A 23,663-nucleotide genomic window follows, 5' to 3' on the forward strand; every position below is an offset into this window, starting at 1 on the left:
AATAGCCAGGATTGTGGCAGGCATCTGTAGTCCCAGCTACTCGGGAGGCTGAGGCAAGAGACTCACTCGAGCCCAAGAGTTTGAAGTTACTGTGAGCTATGAGGCCATGGCACTCTACTGAAGGGGACAAAGAGTCCATCTCAAAAATAAAATAAAAATAAATAAAGTTATGAAAATTACTGGCATGAATTAACAGGCCTGGGTTCAAAATCTTAATAGCTACGTGAGCAATTTATTCAACTTTGTTGGGCTTCAGTTTCTCATCTATAAAACTAATACCTATCTAGCTTATGGGACTCCTGTGAGGATTAAATGAAATAATGTAGGTAAATCACCTAACGTGATGGTTAGCATAAAAGTACAAACAGTAGAAGATGGGATGGCTGTCAGCTTACAAACCGAGAAATTGAAAAATTCTGTAAATAATGAGCTTACGGTCCTTTGAGGGCAAAAGAATTGACTGCAGCGGCAGCAAAGGCAAAGAAATTGATATGATAGGATATTTCTTCACATAACTTCTCTTTTATCATACCAAACCTCTATGCAAATACAAACTAGTGTCTGACGGCCACTGATGAAGGGCGATGCTCAATGCTTGGCTGCTTTCTGATGAGGACAAAGAGTTATTATGTCACTGGTTCGACTATTCATTCACAAAACTGCAGGTGTTCCAAACACTGTATAAAGTAGAAAAGCAGAACATATTTCAGGATCTCTATTGCTCCATCATAAGCAGGGCAATAGAAGAATACTGTTCTACGAAACATTGGGATAATCACTAAGACAGGTTTCTTCAAAAATGAAAACAGGTGGAATGTTGCTACTGAAAGCTTCTATTAGTACAAAATTATCTTAGAGAACTAGAAACTCAGTGACCATGAAAGTGTATATGCTGATTTATATCATTTTTTTTTCTTCTGGTTAGAACATGTAGTTAAAGATAAATTGAAGCACTCTGAATAGAGTCTTTCTTCAACAAAACAGCAATGTCAGCACAGGCAACAAACTAGAGCAGAAATTGAGTGCAAAGTTCAAAAACCATTTCCTAAGAGCACTGAATACTTAAAATGGAGTATGGCTAAGTTAATGTTTACTTCACTTTATTTAACTTAGCACTGGATTACCAAATATATGATAAATATCTTTTCCTGGATCTAATGGAGCTTATTGGAAAATTTAATTTATTGAAGGAGTTTCATATATAATATTTCGATCTTGTGTAAAACAACTAGCAAGACATCTTCTCCTGCCATTATCTACATTATGAAGTGGTTAAAAGAATTTTTAAAAACAATATGCATACAAGTGCTTCAAACTTATAAAGTTCTATTAAAATACTCATTTATAGTATTATCTGGGTCACTATGAAAGTTTTAAGACAGTCTGTGTTATGGTCCATTATTTCACTTCCAAGAAACACCATCAAAAGCAAAAGCATCCTTTCTGATTCACTCATGCAAATTAAAACTTGCTTGGCTTTTTAGTGTTGCTGGAGAGCTTCATTTATTTCCTTCTACATGCATTTTACATTGTGTAATTCTGCGTATCTCAAAACTTTCATAATGACGTATGTTATTTGTAACTGACTGCTTTTCATAGACTCTTAACAGAAATTAAGACATAAAATATCCTTCATAAATACATCATGTACCTTGAGAGCTGGAGTATAATCTAGTACAAACTATTTTATATGAGGAAATTCAGAGGTTCAGAGAGAAATAACTTGGCCATATTCAATAAATTAATGGCAAGACGTCTGGAAAGCTAATCCAATATTAATTCAATGTGTTTACCGCTGTACATAATTGCCTAACACTTTGATTATTCAAAATTACACAAACCGTATAGATTTATATTCTCCCTTAAGCCAAATTCTTGTACACTGAAAAAGAAAGTGAGAAGTGGGTCAATTCTGGGGTAGGTTACAATTTATAATGATTCTACAGCACACTTCCATGTAAAAAGACAGTCCTTTGGGAAAGATTCTAACTTCTACTTAAATAATCCAAATTGTGCCATAAGGCCTATAAAATACAAAGTAGTGATAGTCATAATTTAGAAACACAAATATGATACACAGGCAAAATATAGAGGACCCCCATATAAAAAGTTTTATGATGCTACTGAAAAGCTTGAGCTAGTCCTAAATTACACAAAATATTTATGTTTCATTTTTAAAAACCACAACATTGGCTGGGACCAGTAGCTCACACCTGTAACCCAGCATTTAAGCATCAACCTTAACCTTTGGCTTTCTTTTGAAATGTATATCCTAGCTTGCTTTTCTCAACAAATGACCCACTTTTATTTACAGTAAAGATTTGCTGTACTTTGTAACTATCTTGCCCTATGAGTTTCATCATTTCTTTTGTTTTCACACACTGCTCACTTTATGTTGTGGTTTTTATTTATTTATTTATTTATTTTTAAGACAGAGTCTCACTTGGTTGCCCTGATAAGAGTGCTGTAACATCATAGCTCACGGCAATCTCAAACTCTTGGGCTCAAGCAATTCTCTTGCCTCGGCCTCCCAAGTAGCTGGGACTATAGGCACCCACTACAATGTTTAGCTATTTTTAGAGATGAGGTCACGCTCTAGCTCAGGCTGGTCTCACACTTGTAATCTCAGGCAATCCGCCCGCCTGGGCCTCCCAGAGTACTAGGATTACAGGCATGAGCCACCACACACGGCCCAAGTTGATGCCTTCGCTTGGACCCATATGCAGCATGAGACTGCATTTCTGCACAAATATACCGATTTTTTTTTAAACCAAGTTCTATTACAATATTTTCCAAAATCAAATTAACTCAGAAATAGTTGGAGAGTACCTTACACAACATTAGGAAAATTTCCCTTTGCAATAGCAATACTCTAGAGATAAGATGGCTTGAAAAAAAAACCAATAAGTGTATCAACCTGCAAACTAATGAACACAAGACAATATTCAGAAGAAAAGAAATTTACGTCCATCTCCCCAACTGGAAAGTTCTGCATCAAAGAATTGTAGAGTTCATTACTTCAAGATCAAAATCTCCATTTCCTCCATCCCATATCTCTCTCATCAGTCCCACACAAGAATGCCTTTGTGGAGCTTTTAGCCTTCTCAGTAATTTCCATCAGTCTCTCCAGTAGATACCCCCCAAATCCACAAACTAAACAAAGCAATGAAATTGCTATTGCAAAATAAGTTTCAAGACAAGAAATTTTGGACACCATTCCAAATTAAGTTGCTGCTCCTTACTCCCTCTTCTACATAGAAATCATAAAGCTGTCACCTAGAGTCAGGTCATACAAATTTGAAGTGCCAAAGTATGAAAAAGGTAAGAAATCATTAGTTTAATGAAATAGACAAACTCAAAATTGAACATAGGTGCCAGAAATTTAAATTAATAAAACCATTGTGGAAGTTAGTTTGGCTATAAGTTCCCAAAGCCTTAAAAATCTACATGGAATTTGACTCAGAAATCAAATTATAAATCGAATATATTTAATTTCTTCTTTTGAAATATATAACATGTATGTACAGTAATGTTCCCTACAGTAATGTCCATAATAACAAATATCGCGAAAATCTTAGACGTCCAAAAGCATAAAACTGGTTGGTAAAATTATTCTGCTACAACCACATCCTTAAATATTATGCAAGCATTAATGACGAACAATCACATTTAATTAGATAGAAAAATGTTCATTATATGATGTTAAGTGAAAAAAATGCAAGTTACAAAATAGGAGGTATAGAATAATCTGTTGTCTTTTTTAAAAAGGTCCAATCACATAGTAACAGAAGATGTTCTAGAATAATGTACCTTAAAATATGAAACAATTGGGCAGCCCCTGTGGCTCAAGGAGTAGGGCGCCGGTCCCATATGCCGGAGGTGGCAGGTTCAAACCTAGCCCCGGCCAAAAACCAGAAAAAAAAAAATGAAACAATTATCATCTGAGTGATGAGATTAAAGGCGATTAATTTTCTTCATAAAGTTTTCATCTTCTCATTTTATTAAAATGCACATTAATACTTTGATAATCTGAAAAGGAACTTTTTACATTTTGAGTAAAAAAAACTTAGTAGTAATAAATCTGTGCAAAGTACACAGATAACCTAGAGCTAATTATATAAGTCCATGTAACATATAGGTATGTATACCTATATAACTAATCTTACTTCTGCAAGTACACATCCTAAGTTTTTACTTTTGAAAATTAGCACTTTTCAAAATCGTAATTAAGACTTTCTTCAGCATTTCAAAGGCACTGAGGGTCATTCTAACACAACCAATACTCCAATACCATTTACAATCCATGTTTAGTTTGCTTTGTAACAGGTAAATATTTAGTGCTATGCTGTGCCTTGCCTTGAGTTACTGCCAAAAAAGAAAAAAAGGAAAAAACTTAGTCACCTCTAATATACTGCCTGAAGTTCATAAGGAAAACTCCTACAGAATGCCACTTCTTTACGAGCTTTAAGAAGAGTTTTTATTAGTGAGGGCCCCAGAAAATGATGGGGAAACATCGAATAGCATTATTGAGACATTCACACAAGTGTTACTTTTCTCTCCCTCCAAGCATCTCCACTAAAATACCACATGGGAAGATGAACCACATATACACAGTAAAGTACGAGAACAATGTTAAAAATCATTTATCTAAGTATTAAGAGAATTTAGTAATTTAATACTGAAGTAAATATGAACTTCATATTAAAGATAAGACATTTACATTTTATTCATTCAGATTATTGTTACAGATGTGCTATGGTGTGCTGAACCATCTATAAGAAATGTTAAAGACATTAAGAATCCATAAAATTTGATTACTGGACAGAGAAAGGCAAAAATACTTACCACTAAGTCCCAGTTGTTTTGTTCAAGCAATGTAATAGCTTCATCAATGTTTTCAATGCCAGTGCATGCCTGGAAACAAAGTAAATAAGCATTTTAGATATAACTTTAAAAACCGGGAGGTTAGACTTAAAGATGCATATAATATGTCATTTATGTTCAAATACTTACATGAATTATGAATAAAAGCATATAAATGCCTAACACTTCTAAGCATTTTATACATATGGTATGAAAACTGTTAATTACAAAATAAACTTACATTGCTCTAAAATACAGGCAATAAATCAATAAAAGAAATATATTTAAATATTGAGCTTTGGGGTCCAGGATGATCTCTAATTGTCAAGAACAACTTTTATTCAAAAGTTTCTGACGAACGATCATATGTGACTAAATGAATTTAAACCCAAACATTATACTTCATACAAAAACTAACTCAAAATAACTACAATGCTGTACCTTATGCAAAAACTAACTCAAAATAAGTAACAGGGGCAGTGCCTGTGGCTCAGTGAGTAGGGCACCGGCCCCATATACCGAGGGTGGCAGGTTCAAACCCAGCCCCGGCCAAACTGCAACAAAAAATAGTCAGGCGTTGTAGCAGGCATCTGTGGTCCTAGCTACTTGGGAGGCTGAGGCAAGAGAATCACATAAGCCTATGAGTTGGAGATTGCTGTGAGCCGTGATGCCACAGCACTCTCCAGAGGGTGACAAAGTGAGACTGCCTTAAAAAAAAAAAAAGCCAGATATTGTGGCGGGCGCCTATAGTCCTAGTTACTCAGGAGGCTGAGGCAAGAGAATCGCCTAGGTCCAAGAGCTGGAGGTTGCTGTGAGCTGTGATGCCACCGCACTCTACCAAGGGCGACAAAGTGAGACTCTGTCTCTAAAAAAAATTATAAAATAAATAAGTAACAGACCTAAAATAAAACCTAAAACTATAAAACTTCTAAATCTGTACTGTCTGATATGGTAGCCACTAGATGTGCTGTAAGGGTAAAATATACACCAGTTAAGACTCAGTACAAGAATTAGAGTGTTAATATCTCATTAACAATTTTCCTTTTGAACACACGTTAAAATGGAAATTTATGATATATAGCTTAAATAAAACATAAGATTAGTTACAGCCATTTAATAAAATTACCTTTTTAACATGAATACTAAAAAACTTAACTACATATATGACTTACATTATATTTCTAGTACTATTCTAGGGGTGGTGCAGAGTCAGGCTAGGGAAGCACTCAAGAGATCCTGCAGAGGGACATGACCTCCTTCCTGCATCTACTACCAATCCTGGCTTAGACACCCTGCCCTTAGCAGTTGGCTAAAAGCAAAATGCTTTCCAAATTCAAACAAAAGAGCCTGTTGCTGTATTCCAGGCTCAAAAAGGAGCGTATGAGTTATGTGGCTCATTCTGGAAAATAATATATACTTTTAAAGTTTAAGTTATTCATATAAAAATTTCACTTCTTTAAAAAAGCATATGGGATTTGGACATCTTGCAGTCCTATAGCCACCTGGGCTTCTCTCCATCCAGTGTGAAAGACCCAGAATACCCCTTGCCCCATCAGCAGATCTCTTTCTGCATAAGATGAAAGAGGGCGTGTCCACCAATCACATGAGTCCCCTCCTAACAATCACAACTCTGAGCTACTCAGGGATGACCTTTTATCCTGAACACTTAGAGAAATAATAACCCTAGAGAAAAAAATCTTTTACACTGTATGCTTCTCCATAAAATAGCAGCATTAAGCCCCCTCAAATAAAACTTTTAAGTGTTTGATTTTCATTCTTTGATTAGTGGAAATCAAGTGGAACAGTATAAAGTTAAAATCCCTATCTGCCATGCCCAGAGACTCTTTTTCAGATAGTTTATGGTGAGATGTGAGAATCTGTATTTTAAATAATTTTCTAACTGATTTTGATGTAGGCTGTCCCTCATACAATCTACTGAACTATTCTAGTACAAAAATAATTTTGGTTTTGTTATTGTGCACCTGCTGTTTCCTTTGGAAGGTTGCTTCCAAACCGGTCCTCCGGATGAACTCGCCATGAAAGCCTAAAAACTTAAACAGTGTCTCAATTTGAGTTTGATGGCGATTATTTATATGGCTGAGTTAATTATTCCAAATACCTGCCTATCTACTCACCCTCACACTCCTTCTCACCACCGAAGAAAGAACAGCCAGACCAAGATTAAGTCTTCCAAATATGGCATAGAACATGGAGGATTTGAGTAAGTACTTTCTAATATGTCTGAATAAATTGAAAGCAACCCTCTGGAAAATTCTTAGCCACACCTGCAGGTACTCATGCAGAGTTGGAGTTGTTCCCCATAAGGCAGAAAACAAGGTTATCACTGTTATCTTACCAAAAGTGGTTTCTAAAAGACGTGAATCTTATCCAAAACCTGTATGTGACTTCAATCCTGAACTAAGGAACTCTTTAATAACTATAGGAAAAACCCATTTATGAGAAAGCAACATTAATATGCAAAATACAAACATACAGGTAAAAAAAATTAACTTTTAAGCTGGGATCACTGAAGTCAGCAAAATTTCTACTATTCAGTTGATGTATTTGGAGAGTATCTAGATTTTAAGTATATTTTAATGGTGACCTTCCACAAAGGCACTGTCCAAATAGCCATTAAAGATGATAATGCCCCTATAATCCTAGCACTCTGGGAGGCCAAGGCGGGTAAATCACTTGAGCTCGTGAGTTCCAGACCAGCTCTGAGCAAGAGCGAGACGCCATCTCTAAAGATAGCCAAGTGTTGGGGCAGGTGCCTGTAGTCCCAGTTACTTGGGAGGCTGAAGCAAGAGAATCACTTGAGCCCAGGAGTTTGAGTTTGCTGTAAACTGTGACACCATGGCACTCTACCCAGGGTGACAAACTAAGACTGTGTCTCAACAACAAAAAAAGATGACAATGCCTAAAAAACAGGAAGCAACTAAAATGTCAAATCAATACTCTTGAGCAATAATTGTTAGAACCAAATAAGTATACACACATATTTTGAAAAGAAACCAAGTACCACATTAAGCCCAAGTCCTAAATTAAGCACCCAAATAATAATGCCCCGAGGGGAAAAAAACTCTGGATGACAAAACAAAATGGCAAATTTATATGATAAAAAAATCTAGAGGGGCTTCAAGATGGCTGACTAGAGGCATCTTGTATTTGCCTCTTCCACTAAGAGGAGCTAGTGAATAAATAATCACCTTTTGAGAACATCCAAGGGAGAACTCTGGTATTCAACAGAAAAATTACAGGAAATACCTAAAACAAGGAGGAGATGGAAGCAAGGCAGCCTGCTCAGCCAGAACTAACTCAGAGCCAGGAGAGACTTGCCAAAGTGGGAAAAGGGTAAGTAAAAGACCCCCCAAAATCCACATCCCCACCATGGACCCCTGCAATCCTAGCAACAAAACAGCTAATATTTCTTTGGTGCTGTCACATTTTGATAAGCCTGGAGCCTAATTCCACACCAGCTGGTCTGGTGCCAGAATCCCTAATACAGGCCTATTGCATGAGTACACAGTAACAGCAGATGTTTGCGTTGCATTTTTCCCCAGAGAAGAGCTCCTGGACAGAGGTAGTATCGCTCTGCCCTGCATTTTGTTGGCTTAGGGGAAGAGGTGCCTTATGTAGTATGAAATGTCCTTCCTACCTTCATTAATGCATCTTTTCCTATGTGTTGCACCCAGATGCTATAATCTCTCCCCTAGATTCCAGAGCACTCAGGAAGGTATTTTTGTGCGCAGGTCATTGCTGAATCAGTATTTCTCTAAGGATAAACAGGCAGGAAATTCCTATTCTATTACCTTGCTGATGTCATTCCTGATTGTAGCTTTTGATCACAGAAATGCAGACACAGCAAATGGTCTATAAAACCAGTGTATGGTGCCCCATGATCGCATTAATGTACACAGCTATGATTTAATAAAATAAAAAAATGCAGACACAAAAGCAGAAAGCCATTTCTGCCACCCCTAGCCCCTCTGCTAAAGCAAATTCCAGGGAATTGAAAGCACTCAGCACTTTTTTTCTTTTTTCTTAGCCTTAAGTTTCATCTTTTGCCCCTTGTGGGGACCAAATTTAATGATTAGGTCATTTAAAGCAACTGCATATGCAAAAGAATTCAGAAAGTCATCACGTATGCCTAGGGAAAGGCACAGGCTCAGAAGACACCTAAAAGTGCCTAAGTTTATACCACACAGTGATCTTGGCACAGAGATAGCACACAAGAATAAAAAACAAAAGGATATAAACATAAAATTTAAAACAGCAAACATGGGAGGAGGAAGAGAATCAGATTTTCAGAGTTACCACATTATCAGATTTAAATGGCCAGTTTCAACAAAAACAAAAAAAATCACAAGGTATAAAAAGAAACAGGCAAGTATGGCCCATTCAAAGAAAAAAAAAAAAAAAAAAACTACAGAAATCATACTGGAGAAAGACCAGATGGCAGACAAAGACTTTGAAGCAACTGTCTTAACAATGATCAGAAAAACAAATAAAGGTATGCAAAAGGTCAAGAAAACACTAAATGAACAAAATGAAAGTACCATTTTTTTTAAAAAGGCAAAAAAACTTAAAAAAAGAAAAAATTCTAGAAATGAAAAGTACAATAACTGTTAAGAAAAATTCACTATAGGGATTCAAAAATAGATTTCAACAGACAGAAGTTAGAGTCACAGATCTTTAAGATGGGACAATTAAAATCATCAAAGACTAGAAAGAAGAAATGTTAAAGAAAAGTGAACTGAGTCTAAGCGACCTTTGGTACACCATTAAACAGACCAGCATTGCAGGACTCTCAGAGAACAGAAAGAAAGAAAAGGGTAGAGAGATTATCTGAAGAAATGATCATATCCTTCCAAAATCTGAAGAAAACACATGAATATAAACATCCAAGAAACTCAACCAATTCGAAGTAGGATGAACTCAGACATACACCAAGACACAGTATGATCTAATTGTCAAATGACAGAATCTTGAAAGTGGCAAAAGAGAAGCAAATTTTCAATGACAAGGATCCTCAATAAAATAATCAGCAGATTTCTATCAGAAACTCTGGAGGCAAGAGATAGTGAACTAATATATTCAAAGGGCCAAAAGGAAAAAAAATATATATATATCTCAACCAAGAATCCTATATCTGCCAAACTGTCCTTCAAAAATGAATTAAATGAATTCAGAATTAAGGCATTCTCAGATAAATACAACCTGACGTAGTTAGATATCACTACACCTGTCCTGCAAGAAATGCTAAAGGAGGTCCTATAGACTTAAATGAAAGATACTAGGCAGCAACTCCAAACTGTATGAAAAAGATCTCAATAAATGTAAATGCCTGAGCAATCAGAAAAGGAAGTATTATTGTAACCTCGTTTTTAACTCCATTTTTTTTCCATATGACTTCCACTTTTTCAGAAAAATTATTAGTCTAAAAGTTAGTATTATTATAACTTCAGTTTTTAACTCCACATTTTATTCCTTACATAATTTTTTTTTTTTTAGATAGAGTCTCATTTGGTCACCCTGAGTAGAGTGTCATGGCATCATAGCTCACAGCAACCTCAAATTCTTGGGCTCAAGCAATCCTCTTGCTCAGTCTCTCAAGTAGCTGGAACTATAGGTGCCCACCCCACACCAGCTAATTTTTTTTTTTTTTTTTCAGTCAAGCCCACTTGCTCAGGCTGGGCTTGAATTCATGAACTCAAGCTATCTACCCACCTCAGCCTCCCAAAGTGCTAGGATTACAAGTATGAGTCACCATGCCTGGCCATGAGAAATTGGAACCTTTGTGCACTGCTGGTAGGAACATAAAATAGTATGACCGCTGTGGAAAATAGTATTGTCATTTCTCAAAAAGTTGAAAATGTAAATTTCAACAGCAATTCCACTTCTGGCTATATACCAAAAGAACTAAAAGCAAGGTCCTGAGGAGATACTTGTACACCCACGTTCATAAAAGCATTACTCACAATAGCTAACATGGAAGTAAACCAGTTACTTGTCAATGGATGAGCAGATAAGGCAAATGTGATAGACACATAGAGTGGAATATTACTTACTCTTAAAAAGGAAGCAAATTCTGACATAGGCTACAATATGGATAAATCTTAAGGACAGTGTGCTAAGTGAAATAAGCTAGTCAAAAAGACAAATACTATATGATTCTACTAATACGAGGTACCTAGAGTAGTGAAAATCAGAGACAGAAAGTAGAATGGTGGTTGGCAGGGGATGGGAGGAGAATGAGGAATTTGTGTTTAATAGGTATTGTTTCAATTTTACAAGATAAAAAAAAAGGGTTGTTGAGATGGATGATGGAGAAGGTTGCACAACAATATCACTATATCTGTACACTTTATATCACTGTATGTGTATACTTACAAATGGTTAAAGTGGTGAATATTATATTTTATCACAATTCTAAAAATTAAGTAAATTGCTTTCCTATATACCAGCAATAAACAAGTGGAATTTCAAAATAAAAACACAACACTATTTACATTAGCGCCAATAAAAAAAAAAAAATACTTGGGAATAAATCTAGCAAAACGTGTGCAAAATCTACATGAGGAAAACTACAAAACTCTAATAAAAGAAATGAAAGATATAAATAGAGGGATATATTCCATATTCACAAACATGAAGACATTGTTAGGGTAACAATTCTTTATAACTCCCTCATATCACTACCCCTTCTGAGGAACTTTTACCACTTACTACACCACTTATCCACTACACATTTATGTGTGTGTATGCGTGTTTCTCTTCTCACAACTTGAACAGCCTGGGGAAATACAGACCATGTTATATGTGTATTCTTTGTCCTATATTAAATGAATGAATAAACTCATGGATAAATGAATAAATTAATCAAGACTTTTTAAAGTGGACAGTTGATTTAACAAATGCAAGCAGTATAACCTGGTTCTCTGTACCATCAGTGAATCCCCAACAATTAAAAAAAAAAAGGGTGGACAGATGATTTCTGTCAGAGGTATTATAAAATATATGCCTGCTTTCAGAAGAAATTGGACTAGGTGGCTCCTAACATGACTTCCTATATTATCCTATGAATATAGTAACATATTCTGAGAAAAATGACTGATAGCGTAAATGTTCACTATATAGCCAATTTTTAAAAATATTTCTAATTTTATAGAGCCAGGACAAAATGGATTGTGGTATTGAACTCGTCTTCAACCTCACATACATATAAGTCCACAGTTCCTCCCAGTGTATTTTCTTTTTTTTTTAAGAGACAGAGTCTCACTTTATTGCCCTGGGTAGAGTACTGTGGCGTCACAGGTCACAGCAACCTCCAGCTCTTGGGCTTAGGTGATTCTCTTGCCCCAGCCTCCAGAGTAGCTGGGACTACAGGTGCCCGCCACAATGCCTGGCTATTTTTTTGTTGCAGTTTGGCTTTTTGTTGCAGGTTTGAACCCGCCACCCTCAGTATATGGGGCTGGGGACCTACTCGCTGATCCACAGGTGCCACCCTTTTTTTTGTTTTTGGAGACAAAAGTTTCACTATGTGGACCTCGGTAGAGTGCCATGGTGTCACAGCTCACAGCAACCTCAAACTCTTGGGCTTAAGTGATTCTCTTGCTTCAACCTCCCAAGTAGCTGGGACTACAGGCACCCACCACAACACCCCAGATTTTTTTTGTTTGTCTTGTTTTTTTAGGTTTTTCTTTTTTTTTTTTTTTTTGCAGTTATTGTTTAACAGGCCTCGGCCAGGTTCAAACCCACCAGCCTCAGTGTACGTGGCCAGCACCCTAACCACGGAGCAATGGGCGCCAAGCCTCCGCCTAGTATATTTTCCAGTGACACTGGGCTTAGACATATGACTTTATCCATTTCTGATCATATGTGAAATATGATCAGAAATAGTATTATGACAATCTTTTTTTTTTTTTTGCAGTTTTTGGCTGGGGCTGGGTTTGAACCCACCACCTCTGGTATATGGGGCTGGCGCCCTATTCCTTGAGCCACACGTGCTGCCCTATTATGACAATCTTAAACCTAGGTCTTTAGAGCTATCATAAGTGTCTGCTTGCAGTCTTAAAATTTGTGTCACCATAGATCTTTCCTTTGATTTACCTGTGATCTCATCAGAGGATACAAAATAAATATACAGTGAACATATCTGAGCCCTACTCACTTAGGAGCCAAGTCCAACCAGATCTGCAACTCCAAACAGTTTAGATCAGATAATTCTTAGCAAATGTCTGAATAAGAGTAACTGTTTTTTCACCCACTTAGCTATGGGGCCACATACTTCACAGAAATGGCTTTAGTTTCAAGTGAAATACTATGCCTGGAATTTGCATGAAAAAAATACTCCAGCTAAGCATAGTGACATACACCTGTAATAACCACTACTTGGTAGTAGAAAGCAAGGAGATCACTTAAGCCCAGAAATTCAAGGTTGCACTGCACTATGATCACACTTGTGAATAGCGACTGTACTCCAACTTGGGCAACAAAACAAGACTAGGCCTCTCTTTTAAAAAATAATAATAAAGGGGGAGACGCCTGTGGCTCAGTGAGTAGGGCACCAGCCCCATATGCTGGAGGTGGCGGGTTCAAACCCAGCCCCGGCCAAAAACTGCAAAAAAAAAAAAGTCTAGGAATACTGTGCAGTTAATGAAAGAAATGAGCTAATATCTATAATAGAGGTAAGTATATGAGACAGACATACCTATACATGTATGGATAAGCTTATTCTACGTTCTATAATGACAAAAATTTCAAAACATATCCTCAAATGAAAAAAAAGTACAGAAAAGTTTGTATAATCTGCTACCACTTATTTTAGATTCATAAGAATATGAAAATACAGACACCTCTATTTCTTTTAACAAACAAAAAAGATAATTTTTTTAATGTTTCCTATAGGAAGGAGAGAATACAACATTCTCCAGAATAGATCATATGGAACTTTAATAAATAAAATGTTGCTTTACTCTCTTCTGGCTTACATTGTTTATGATTAGAAATCTTCTGTTAAGTCTTATTTTTGTTAGTTTATATATATATACATTTTTCCCCCTCCGGCTACTCCTAAATCTTTTTCTTTTCATTAGTTTTAAGGCAATTTGATTATGTGCTTTGTAATCTGTTCATTTCCTGTATTTGGGGTTCAATGGCTTCTTTGACATATTAGTTCATAGTTTTCCTCAAATTTGGAAAATTCTGGCAATTATTTCTACAAATACTTTTTGTCTTCTCTCCCCACCCACCGCTGCTTCTGGGGTATTCCAATTATATGTTTTCTAGACGGCTTTAAGTATTCCCGCACATCAATGCTCCCCTTATGATGTTTTCCCTTTGTTTTGTTTTGCATAATTCTATTCCTGTGTTTTCGGGTTCACAGATCTTTTCCTCTGCTGTTAATCTCACTTATTGTATTAAGACATGCTATTTATCTAAAGATGTTTCATTTAGGACTGTTTCACATATTGCATGTCTTTCTTCAATGTAGTCATGCTTTCTTCCACCATTTTACACACATAAGATACAGTTACGACTTGTAATTATCCTTCTCTACTAATTATATCATCTATGTCATGTCTATGACTGTTTCTACTGATGATTTTTCTCACCATTATAGGTCCTATTTTCCTGCTTCTTGCATGCTTGGTAATTTTTTACTGGGTCTAAATACTGCAAATATTTTCCTTGTTATGTGTTAAATATTTCTGTATTCCTTTAAATATTCTTGAGCTATGTTCTGAGATTCTTAGAAGTAACTGATCTTTTTCAGGCTTCTTTTTACATTTTGTTAAGCGTTACCAGGGAAGCCTTTAGTATTAGAGCTATTTTCCCCCTACAACTAAGGCAATATCCTCCTGAGTACTCTGGGATGCCCCACTTATTTATTTAGGATGCCCCATTTATTGTGAAGGATTTTCATTTGGTCAGTGGAAATAAGAAATAGTCTATACTTTGTGTGAGTTCTGTAGATGTTTTGCTTCATAAACATTTTCCATTTGTTTTTTTCTTTCTTTTTGTAAACAGCTCCAGCATATCTCAAAGAATTTTAATCATCTGAGAAACGCCTGGAAAAAATAGGTTTCATGGCGAATAAGCTGGGAAATTCTGTATATAATATCCAACTCTTGGAAATTTATATGACATTTTAGCACATTAAAGTCCCAAAGAAATACCTCAGAAAAGAAATTCTTCCAACTTTTTCAATCTAAAGTTTTCTAAACTAACTTATTGAAGACCGAAGGCTTCATTTCATATAAAATATATTCCAACTCACAACCTTAGGAAACACTAGTAACTTTTCTATTTTACTTTTCACTGCTTTCAATTGTTTCTTTTTAATTAGCCTACCTTTGGTGAGATTAAGAGGGTTTTGTTTTCTTCTTTGTAATTCTCTGTGTTAAGAGTTATGATGGATGTACGAATAGATGGATGAAAGCAATTTTGAGTATGGCACAGCAAAAATGGCACAGACTCTGAAGTAAGACTGGAGTCTGATTTTCAAACTTCATAATTCAGAGAAAATTACCTCATCTCTCTAAGCATTATCTACAGAGAAAAATACCTTCAAGGTTATTAAAATTAAATGAGATAAATTCAGCAGCAAGTTCATAGCAGACACTCAATAAGTACCCTTCTCATTTTCCCCTTTACCTGTTTGTTAAATGTAAAGGTTTCCATTATAACTTGACTGTTTTTATAAATAATCATTATGCACAAATATATGATATATCCTCAAAGGAGTAATTTACTTACATTTATGTTTCACTTAGTGAATTCTATTTATGTGTTTACATATGTACAGTTTGTATAACTATAACCATATATACTTCCAATAGATTTAAAATCACCTCCCCTATATACTGCTACAGTTTAAAGATATGATCTTGCTATGACATAGGGAATTGTTTAAAACACTAAAAGACCAGAACATCAAAAAATATGGGATGACTGACTACTTGCTTTGGTTGTTGTCTCCTTAGACATATAGAAGCTATTCAGTTTAATTAAGTCCCATTGGTTTATTTTTGCTGCTGTTGCAAATGCCAATGAAGTCTTCTTCATGAAGTCTTTTCCCAAGCCGATACCTTCAAGTGTTTTTCCCCCACTTTCTTTAAGGATTTTTATTGTTTCATGTCTTAGATTTAGATCTTTCATACATCTTGAATCAATTTTAGTGAGTGGCAAAAGGTGCGAGTCCAGTTTCAGTCTTTTACATGTGGTTATCCAGTTCTCCCAGAACCATTTACTGAATAGGGATTCTTTCCCCCCAAGTGTATGTTCTTGTTTGGTTTACCAAAGATTAGGTGGCTGTTAAGATGCTCATGGTTTTCTTTTCAGTTCCAGGTGTGTCTCTATTTTTGTGCCAATACCATGCTATTTTGATCACTATGGCCTTGTAGTAGGCTGATGCTCCTACCTTTGTTTTAATTACTAAGAATTGCTTTAGCTACATAAAATGAAGCTACAAAATGGTTCCATATAAAATGAAGAATTAGTTTTTCCAAGTCTTGAAAGTATGATGATGGTATTCTAATGGGGATTGCATTGAATCTGTAAATTGCTTTGGAAAGTATAGACATTTGAACAACGTTGATTCTTTCCAGCCATGAGCCTGGTATGTTCTTCCATTTGGTAAAATCTTCTGCTATTTATTTTCTTAGGGTTTCGTCAACAATCAAAGCAAACAGACAATCATTAGAATGGGAAAAAATATTTGCATGTTATGAATCCGACAAAAGATTGATAACTAGGATCTACAGAGAACTCAAACTAAGCAACATAAAAAGAGCCAACAATCCTTTGCATCAATGGCCACCAGAGATGAATAGAACCTTCTCTAAAGGAGAAAAGGGAACACTTCTACATTGCTGGTGGGAATGCAAATTAATATGGTCTTTTTGTAAAGATGTTTGGAGAACACTTGGAGACCTAAAAATAGACCTGCCATTCGATCCTACAATTCCTACACTAGGTTTATACCCAGAAGACCAAAAATCACTTTATAACAAAGGTATTTGTACCAGAATGTTTATTGCAGCCCAATTCATAATTGCTAAGTCATGGAAGAAGCCCAAATGCCCATCGACCCACGAATGGATTAATAAATTGTGGTATACGTACACCATGGAATATTATGCAGCCTTAAAGAAAGATGGAGACTTTACCTCTTACATGTTTACATGGATGGAGCTGGAACATATTCTTCTTAGCAAAGTATCTCAAAAATGGAAGAAAAAGTATCCAACGTACTCAGCCCTACTATGAAACTAATTTATAGCTTTCACATGAAAGCTATAACCCAATTATAGCTCAAGAACATGGGGAAAGGGAGGGGAGGAGAGAGAGGGTAATTGGTGGGACCATACCTATGGTGCATCTTACAAGGGTACATGTGAAACTTACTAAATGTAGAATATAAATGTCTTAACACAATAACTAAGAAAATGCCATGAAGGCTATGTTAACCAGTTTGATGAAAATATTTCAAATTGTATATACAACCAGCACATTGTACCCCATGACTGCATTAATGTACACAGCTATGATTTAATTAAAAAATTAAAAAAATTAAAAATAAAGAAGACAAACAAATGGCTAACAAACACATGAAAAAATGCTCATCACCCCTAATCCTCAGAGAAATGCAAATCAAAACCACCCTGAGATTTCACCTAACCCCTGTGAGAATGGCTCACATCACAAAGTCTCAAAGCTATCGATGATGGCATGGATGTGGAGATAAGGGAACACTTTTATATTGCTGGTGGGACTGTAAACTAGTATAACCTTTATAGAAGGAAGTATGGAGAATCCTCAAAGAACTCAAATTTGACCTCTTATTTGATCCTGCAATCCCATTACTGGGCATCTACCCAGAAGAAAAATATCCTTTCACCATAAAGACATTTGCACTAGACTGTTTATTGCAGCTCAATTTACAATCACCAAAACGTGGAAACAGCCTAAATGCCCACCAATCCAGGAATGCATTAACAAGCTGTGGTATATGTATACCATGAAATATTATTCAGCCACTAAAAAAGATGGAGACTATACATCTTTCATATTAACTTGGATGGAGGTGGAACACACTCATTACAAGAATGGAAAACCAAGAATCCAGCTACTCAATTTTGATATGAGGACAAATGATGCTAGTATATGATGGGGATAGAGGGATGGGGAGCAGACAGAGGGAAGGAGGGGAGGGAGGTTGAGGGTCATGGTGTTTGGCACACCTCTTGGGGGAGGAACACATTTATAAGAGGGACTTTGCTTGACAAATGCAATTAGTGTAACCTGGATCTTTCTACCCTTAATGAATCCCCAATAATAAAAAAAAAAAAAGAAAAATATGGGAGTATTCAGGATATACTATATATTTTTTTCATTTATAATATCTGTATGAAAATAATCTGAATCTGTATTTTTCTAATCCAAGACTTAGTTTCTCCTAAAGAAAAAAAAAATTAAAACTTAAAAAAAAAAAAGAAAAAACCCTGCTTAAAATGATTAGAATTCAACCTGCAGGGCTAAGATTTATTGTTTTCAGAAAAAGGCAATAGAAATCACAGAAAAAGACACGAGGGCCCCTGAAGGGGATGAGAGAAAAGAAAATAAACAACAAAACATCAATTATTTTAATTCGAATCTGTTTTATTATAAATAATACATCAGCTTTCCCAAAACACATTTGTGTCTCATTAAAACCAACTGTTACAGACAGTTAACAATCACATGGTTTATAACTGCTATAAGCAGTTATAAATTACCTTTATAATTATAGAACATTTACAAGAGCTCTTCAAGCAGCCTTACACATTGTAAACTATAACATTTCTAGATAACTTTGATTAATGCAATTTCAAAGTGCCTAATTTCATTAGGAAATAATGAATTTCCAAAGAGTATAAGATAATTTGTTACTGCATCACTCTCAAAGTTCCTGATAAATCCCACCAATACAACTATTTCAGACTACGTCACAAATAGAAGCAGATAGTCGATTACTTCATCATGAACAAGATCATTCTATAATTATAAAGGTAAAGTATTTTCAAGGTTTTAAAAAAATTATTCCACAAATTCTAATTGCCTTTTTTTTTTTTTTGAGACAGAGTTTTACTTTGTCACCCTCGGTGTCACAGCTCACAGCAACCTCCAACTCCTGGGCTTAGGCAAGTCTCTTGCCTCAGCCTCCCAAGTAGCTGGGACTACAGGCACCCGCCACAACGCCCGTCTATTTTTGGTAGCAGTTTGGCCGGGGCTGGGTTCAAACCTGCCATCCTCGGTATATGGGGCTGGTGCCCTACACACTGAGCCACAGGCGCCACCCTAATTGCTTTTAACAGAATCTTTAAACCTGTGCTATCTAATATCGTAGCCACTAGCCCCATGTACTTATTGAGCATCTGAAATATATCTAATAAGAACTAAAGGCTGGATGGGGTGCGGTGGCTCACACCAGTAACCCTAGCACTCTAGGAGGCTGAGTCAGATAGACTGCCTGAGCCCCCGGGTTTGAGACCAGCCTGAGCAAGAGCGAGACCTCGTCTCTAAAAATGGTTGGGCATTGTAGCAGGCACCTGTAGTCCTAGCTACTCAGGAGGCTGAGGCAAGAGAATCGCTTGAGCCCAAGAGTTTGAGGTTGCTGTGAGCTATGACGCCACAGCACACTATCGGGGGTGACAAAGTGAGACTCTGTGCCAAAAAAAGAAAGAAGACATACAGTTGAATATAAAACATACCCTAGATTTCAAGGTTCGGCACCTGTGGCTCAAGTGGCTAAGGCGCCAGCCACATACACCTGAGGTGGTGGGTTCGAATACAGCCTGGGCCCACCAAACAACAATGATGGCTGCAACCAAAAAATAGACAAGCATGTGGTGGGCACCTGTAGGCCCAGCTACTTGGGAGGCGGAGGCAGGAGACTCGCTTGAGCCCAGGAGTTGGAGATTGCTGTCAGCTGTGATGCTACGGCACTCTACCCAGAGAGACAGCTTGAGGCTCTGTCTCAAAAAAAACAAAAACATACACTAGATTTCTTAAAAATCAAAGAAACCATTTCAGTAACAGTTTTTATGTTGATTACATGTTAAAATGAAATACTTTGGATAAACTGGGTTAAATAAAATATATTATTAAAGTTAATTCATAGGCCTGCAGTGGTGGCTCACGCCTATAATCCTAGCACTTTGGGAGGTCGAGGCAGGTAAACTGCTTAAACACTAGCCGGGCGTTGTGGTAGGTACCTGTAGGCCCAACTACTTGGGAGGCTGAGGCAAGAGGATCACTTGAGCCCAAGAGTTTGAGGTTACTGTGAGTTATGATGCCATGGCACTCAGTTACTGAGTGCGACAAGTAAAACGCTATCTCAAAAAATGATAATTATTATTATTATAAAATAAAAAATAATAAAGTTAATTTATCTGTTCTTACTTTTCTATAATACGGCTCTAGAAAATTATAAATCACATCTGTGGCTCACAATGTATTTCTATTCATCAAGACTGCTTTAAATTCATTTCCCTTTATAGAATATCAAACAAAGAATATACAGTTAGCCCTCAATATCTGTGGGGGACTGCCTGCAGTAATCCTCCTCAGATAATAAAATCCAAAGATGTTCAATGTCTTAGTACTTGCATATAACATACACACATCCTCTTGTATACCTTACATCATCTGTAGATCACTTATTATACCAATATAATGTAAATGCTCTGTCAATAGTTGTTAATACTATTGGCTTTTTATTTATCTGTATTATTTTTATTGTCATATTACAATTTTTTTATTTTTTTCCAAATATTTTCAATCTGTTCATTGAATCTGGGGATACAGAACCCAAGAATCTAGAGGGCCAACTAATATAAACCCTACACTAAATCATTTGCATTAGGAGTTCCAGTCAATCACAGTTATTCAACTAAATTATACTTTGAGAGTTATTTCTTTTCTCCTATTACTCTCCAATGATACTGAGGCATTTGTCACACTACAATTTTGTTTACATACCTATTTTCTATCTTCTCTACTAGATCCTGACCTTCTGAAACATAGGAACCACATCTTTTATCCCAAGTGCACAGCACAGACAACATTTGTTCAAACTACTAATGTATCTTCAAACTACTCCCATCTTTACTCAAGATATGATTCCTTATATTTATCATTTTCTTTGCCAATCAAGATAGCTCACAAGTAAAGCCTTCCCAAACCATCCCTAGTCTCCAACCTCTGAAAGACTTAATCTGTGTTTTCTTGGGACTGCATGTGTATCTATCTCAAAGTTCTTGAGACACATATAAATTATAATGATTAGCACACTATCACACTTCTATACTGTCTCCTAAAGATATTAATGTTGTCTTGTTCATTTTTGTTGCTCCATCACCCAAAATTATATCTAGTATAACTAATGGTAGTAAATGCTTTCCTCTTTTTTTTTTTTTTGAGACAGAGACTCAAGCTGTCGCCCTGGGTAGAGTGCCGTGGCATCATAGCTCACATCAACCTCAAACTCTTGGGCTTAAGCGATTCTCTTGCCTCAGCCTCCCAAGTAGTTGGGTCTATAGGCACCTGCCACAACACTCGGTTATTTTTTTTATTGTTGTTGTTGTTTTGCTGTCTGGGCCAGGTTCGAACCAGCCAGCCTCGGTGTATGTGGCCGGCACCCTACCCACTGAGCTACAGGCGCTGCCTGAATACTTTTCTGGTTTTTTTTTTGCAGTTTTTGGCCAGGGCTGGATTTGAACCCACCACCTCTGGCATATGGGGCTGGTGCCCTACCCCTTTGAGCCACAGGCACCACCTGTGAATACTTTTCAAAGGAACCAAATGATACTTCTTTAGTATATGAATAAATCAAATCACCATGCAGGCACTAGCAAAAGTTTGGGTTTTATAACAACAAAAAAAAAAAATGCTGGAACATTTAGACACCTAATAAAAACTGCAATGCAGAGGACACCATGTATAGCACAGAATTTAAAAGGAAGAGAAAGAGAAAAAAGAAGTCCATTTGCTAACCAACCATATAGTGATACTGTAATACAAAGTTGGACAAACTCATCCTAGAAAACATGCTACATACCCTCCTGACTGAATACCACTACAGTCATCTTCGAAGTACTCCCCCTTGGGAAGCTATGAACCAATGCCAGCCCCTAGCCCACACCTCAAAGCAATTTTGGAACTCTCTTTCTGGAATGTCCTTCAGAGCTGTCATCATAAGGGGGCCATGTTAAGTTCCCAAACTTGCCCCATGTGCTTACATTAGTAGCACTAATGCTACTAATGCAACAACTCAATTGTTTGCTTTAGTGCAAACAACTCAATAAAGTTTCATAACCTTGGTAGTGCCTCACAGTGTGTTCGTGCTGACGTTTAGCAATGTCTTGCTAAGTGGCGTTCATTATTGTTGTTGCATGTTTTTGTGTGCCCTACGACAATATCTCTGGTCATCCAGAAAAAGAGTTCTAAAATTGCTCAAAGGATGGACTGGGGGCTGGTATCAGTGCCTAGCTTCCCAAGGGGAGCACTTTGAAGGTGACCATAGTGACATGCAGCAATGAGGTCTGTAACACGTTTTCTAAAATGAGTTCACCAAGCTAATTGTCTGACCTTGTAAACCTCTAGTGACAAGTAAAGTAGCAGCAAAAGATAACATCAAAAATGAATTCTCCCTGGTTCCCTGGAACAAGGATTAATTAAGGAAGTGCCTCTGTCCTTCTTTTTCTTTTTTTTTGGAGACAGAGTCTCACTTTGTCACCCTCAGTACAGTGCTGTGGTATCACAGCTCACAGCAACCTCAAACTCTTGGGCTCAAGTGATCCTCCTGCCTCAGCCTCCCAAGTAGCTGGGACAACAGGCACTCACTACAACGCCCAGCTATGTTTTTAAAGATAGGGTATTGTTCTTGTTCAGGCTGTTCTAGAACTCGTGAGCTCAGACAAGCCACCCACCTCGGTCTCCTAGAGTGTTAGATTGCAGGCCTGGGTCACCGCGCCACACCCTGAGCCTCTGTTCTTTACAGTCTCTTGCTCAATTGGCTCCCAGCTTGTTCTCTCTACAGGTTGTAGATATAAGCTACCTCTTCAAAGTTCTTCCACTGGAATCTCCCAAAACTAGCTGTTGACGAAAACGTCATAAAAATTCTGATTAAGTATGGTAGCTCTCAAAAAATTAAAATTAGAAGCTCCCACCTAATAAATGCAGAGGTAATATGGCATACCTCCTAAGTGAAGAACTCAATTACAACTTGGACTTTTCCTAACAAACACAAACAATATAACCTAATCATAAGTATCCTTATATTAATCTGAAACAAAAAAATTAAAATTAGAATTACCATGATTCAGCAATTCCACTTCTGGGTATATATTCAAAGAATTGAAAGCAAGGACTCAAATATATTTGTACACCAATGTTCAAAGCAGCATTATTTACAATAGCCAAAAGGGAGAAACAAGTTAAATGTCCATCAACAGATGAATGTTTATAGAAAATGTGATATGTACATACAACTGAACAGAATTCAGTCTGAAAAAGGTAGGGAATTCTGACATACACCACAATGTAGCTGAACCTTAAAGACACTTTAAGGTAATATGGCATACCTCCTAAGTAAAATATACAGACACAAAAGGACAAATACTATCTGATTCCACTTTTAAGAGGTACTAAAGTAGTCAAATTCATAGAGTCAAAAAATAGAAAAGCACCCAAGCAGGAGTGGAGAACCTGCAGGATGGAGAACCCGGAGCTACAAATGGCCTTCTCTTTATTAA

General features: G+C 36.7%; 1 protein-coding gene across 3 annotated transcripts in view; it reads right to left on the reverse strand.

Moving 5' to 3' along the window:
• Positions 1–23,663, reverse strand: part of FAF1 (Fas associated factor 1) — a 498,736-nt gene that overhangs the window by 442,600 nt on the left and 32,473 nt on the right. For all 3 annotated transcript variants that reach the window (XM_053575767.1, XM_053575768.1, XM_053575766.1), the window contains exon 2: positions 4,846–4,914. Coding sequence is in view for 1 of the 3 variants with exons in the window: in XM_053575766.1 (XP_053431741.1) it covers positions 4,846–4,914 (69 nt within the window). In the remaining 2 variants the exon portion in view is untranslated. The remainder of the gene's footprint in view (positions 1–4,845; positions 4,915–23,663) is intronic.

This window comes from Nycticebus coucang, chromosome 22, assembly GCF_027406575.1.
Source record: "Nycticebus coucang isolate mNycCou1 chromosome 22, mNycCou1.pri, whole genome shotgun sequence".
NCBI lineage: Eukaryota > Metazoa > Chordata > Mammalia > Primates > Lorisidae > Nycticebus > Nycticebus coucang.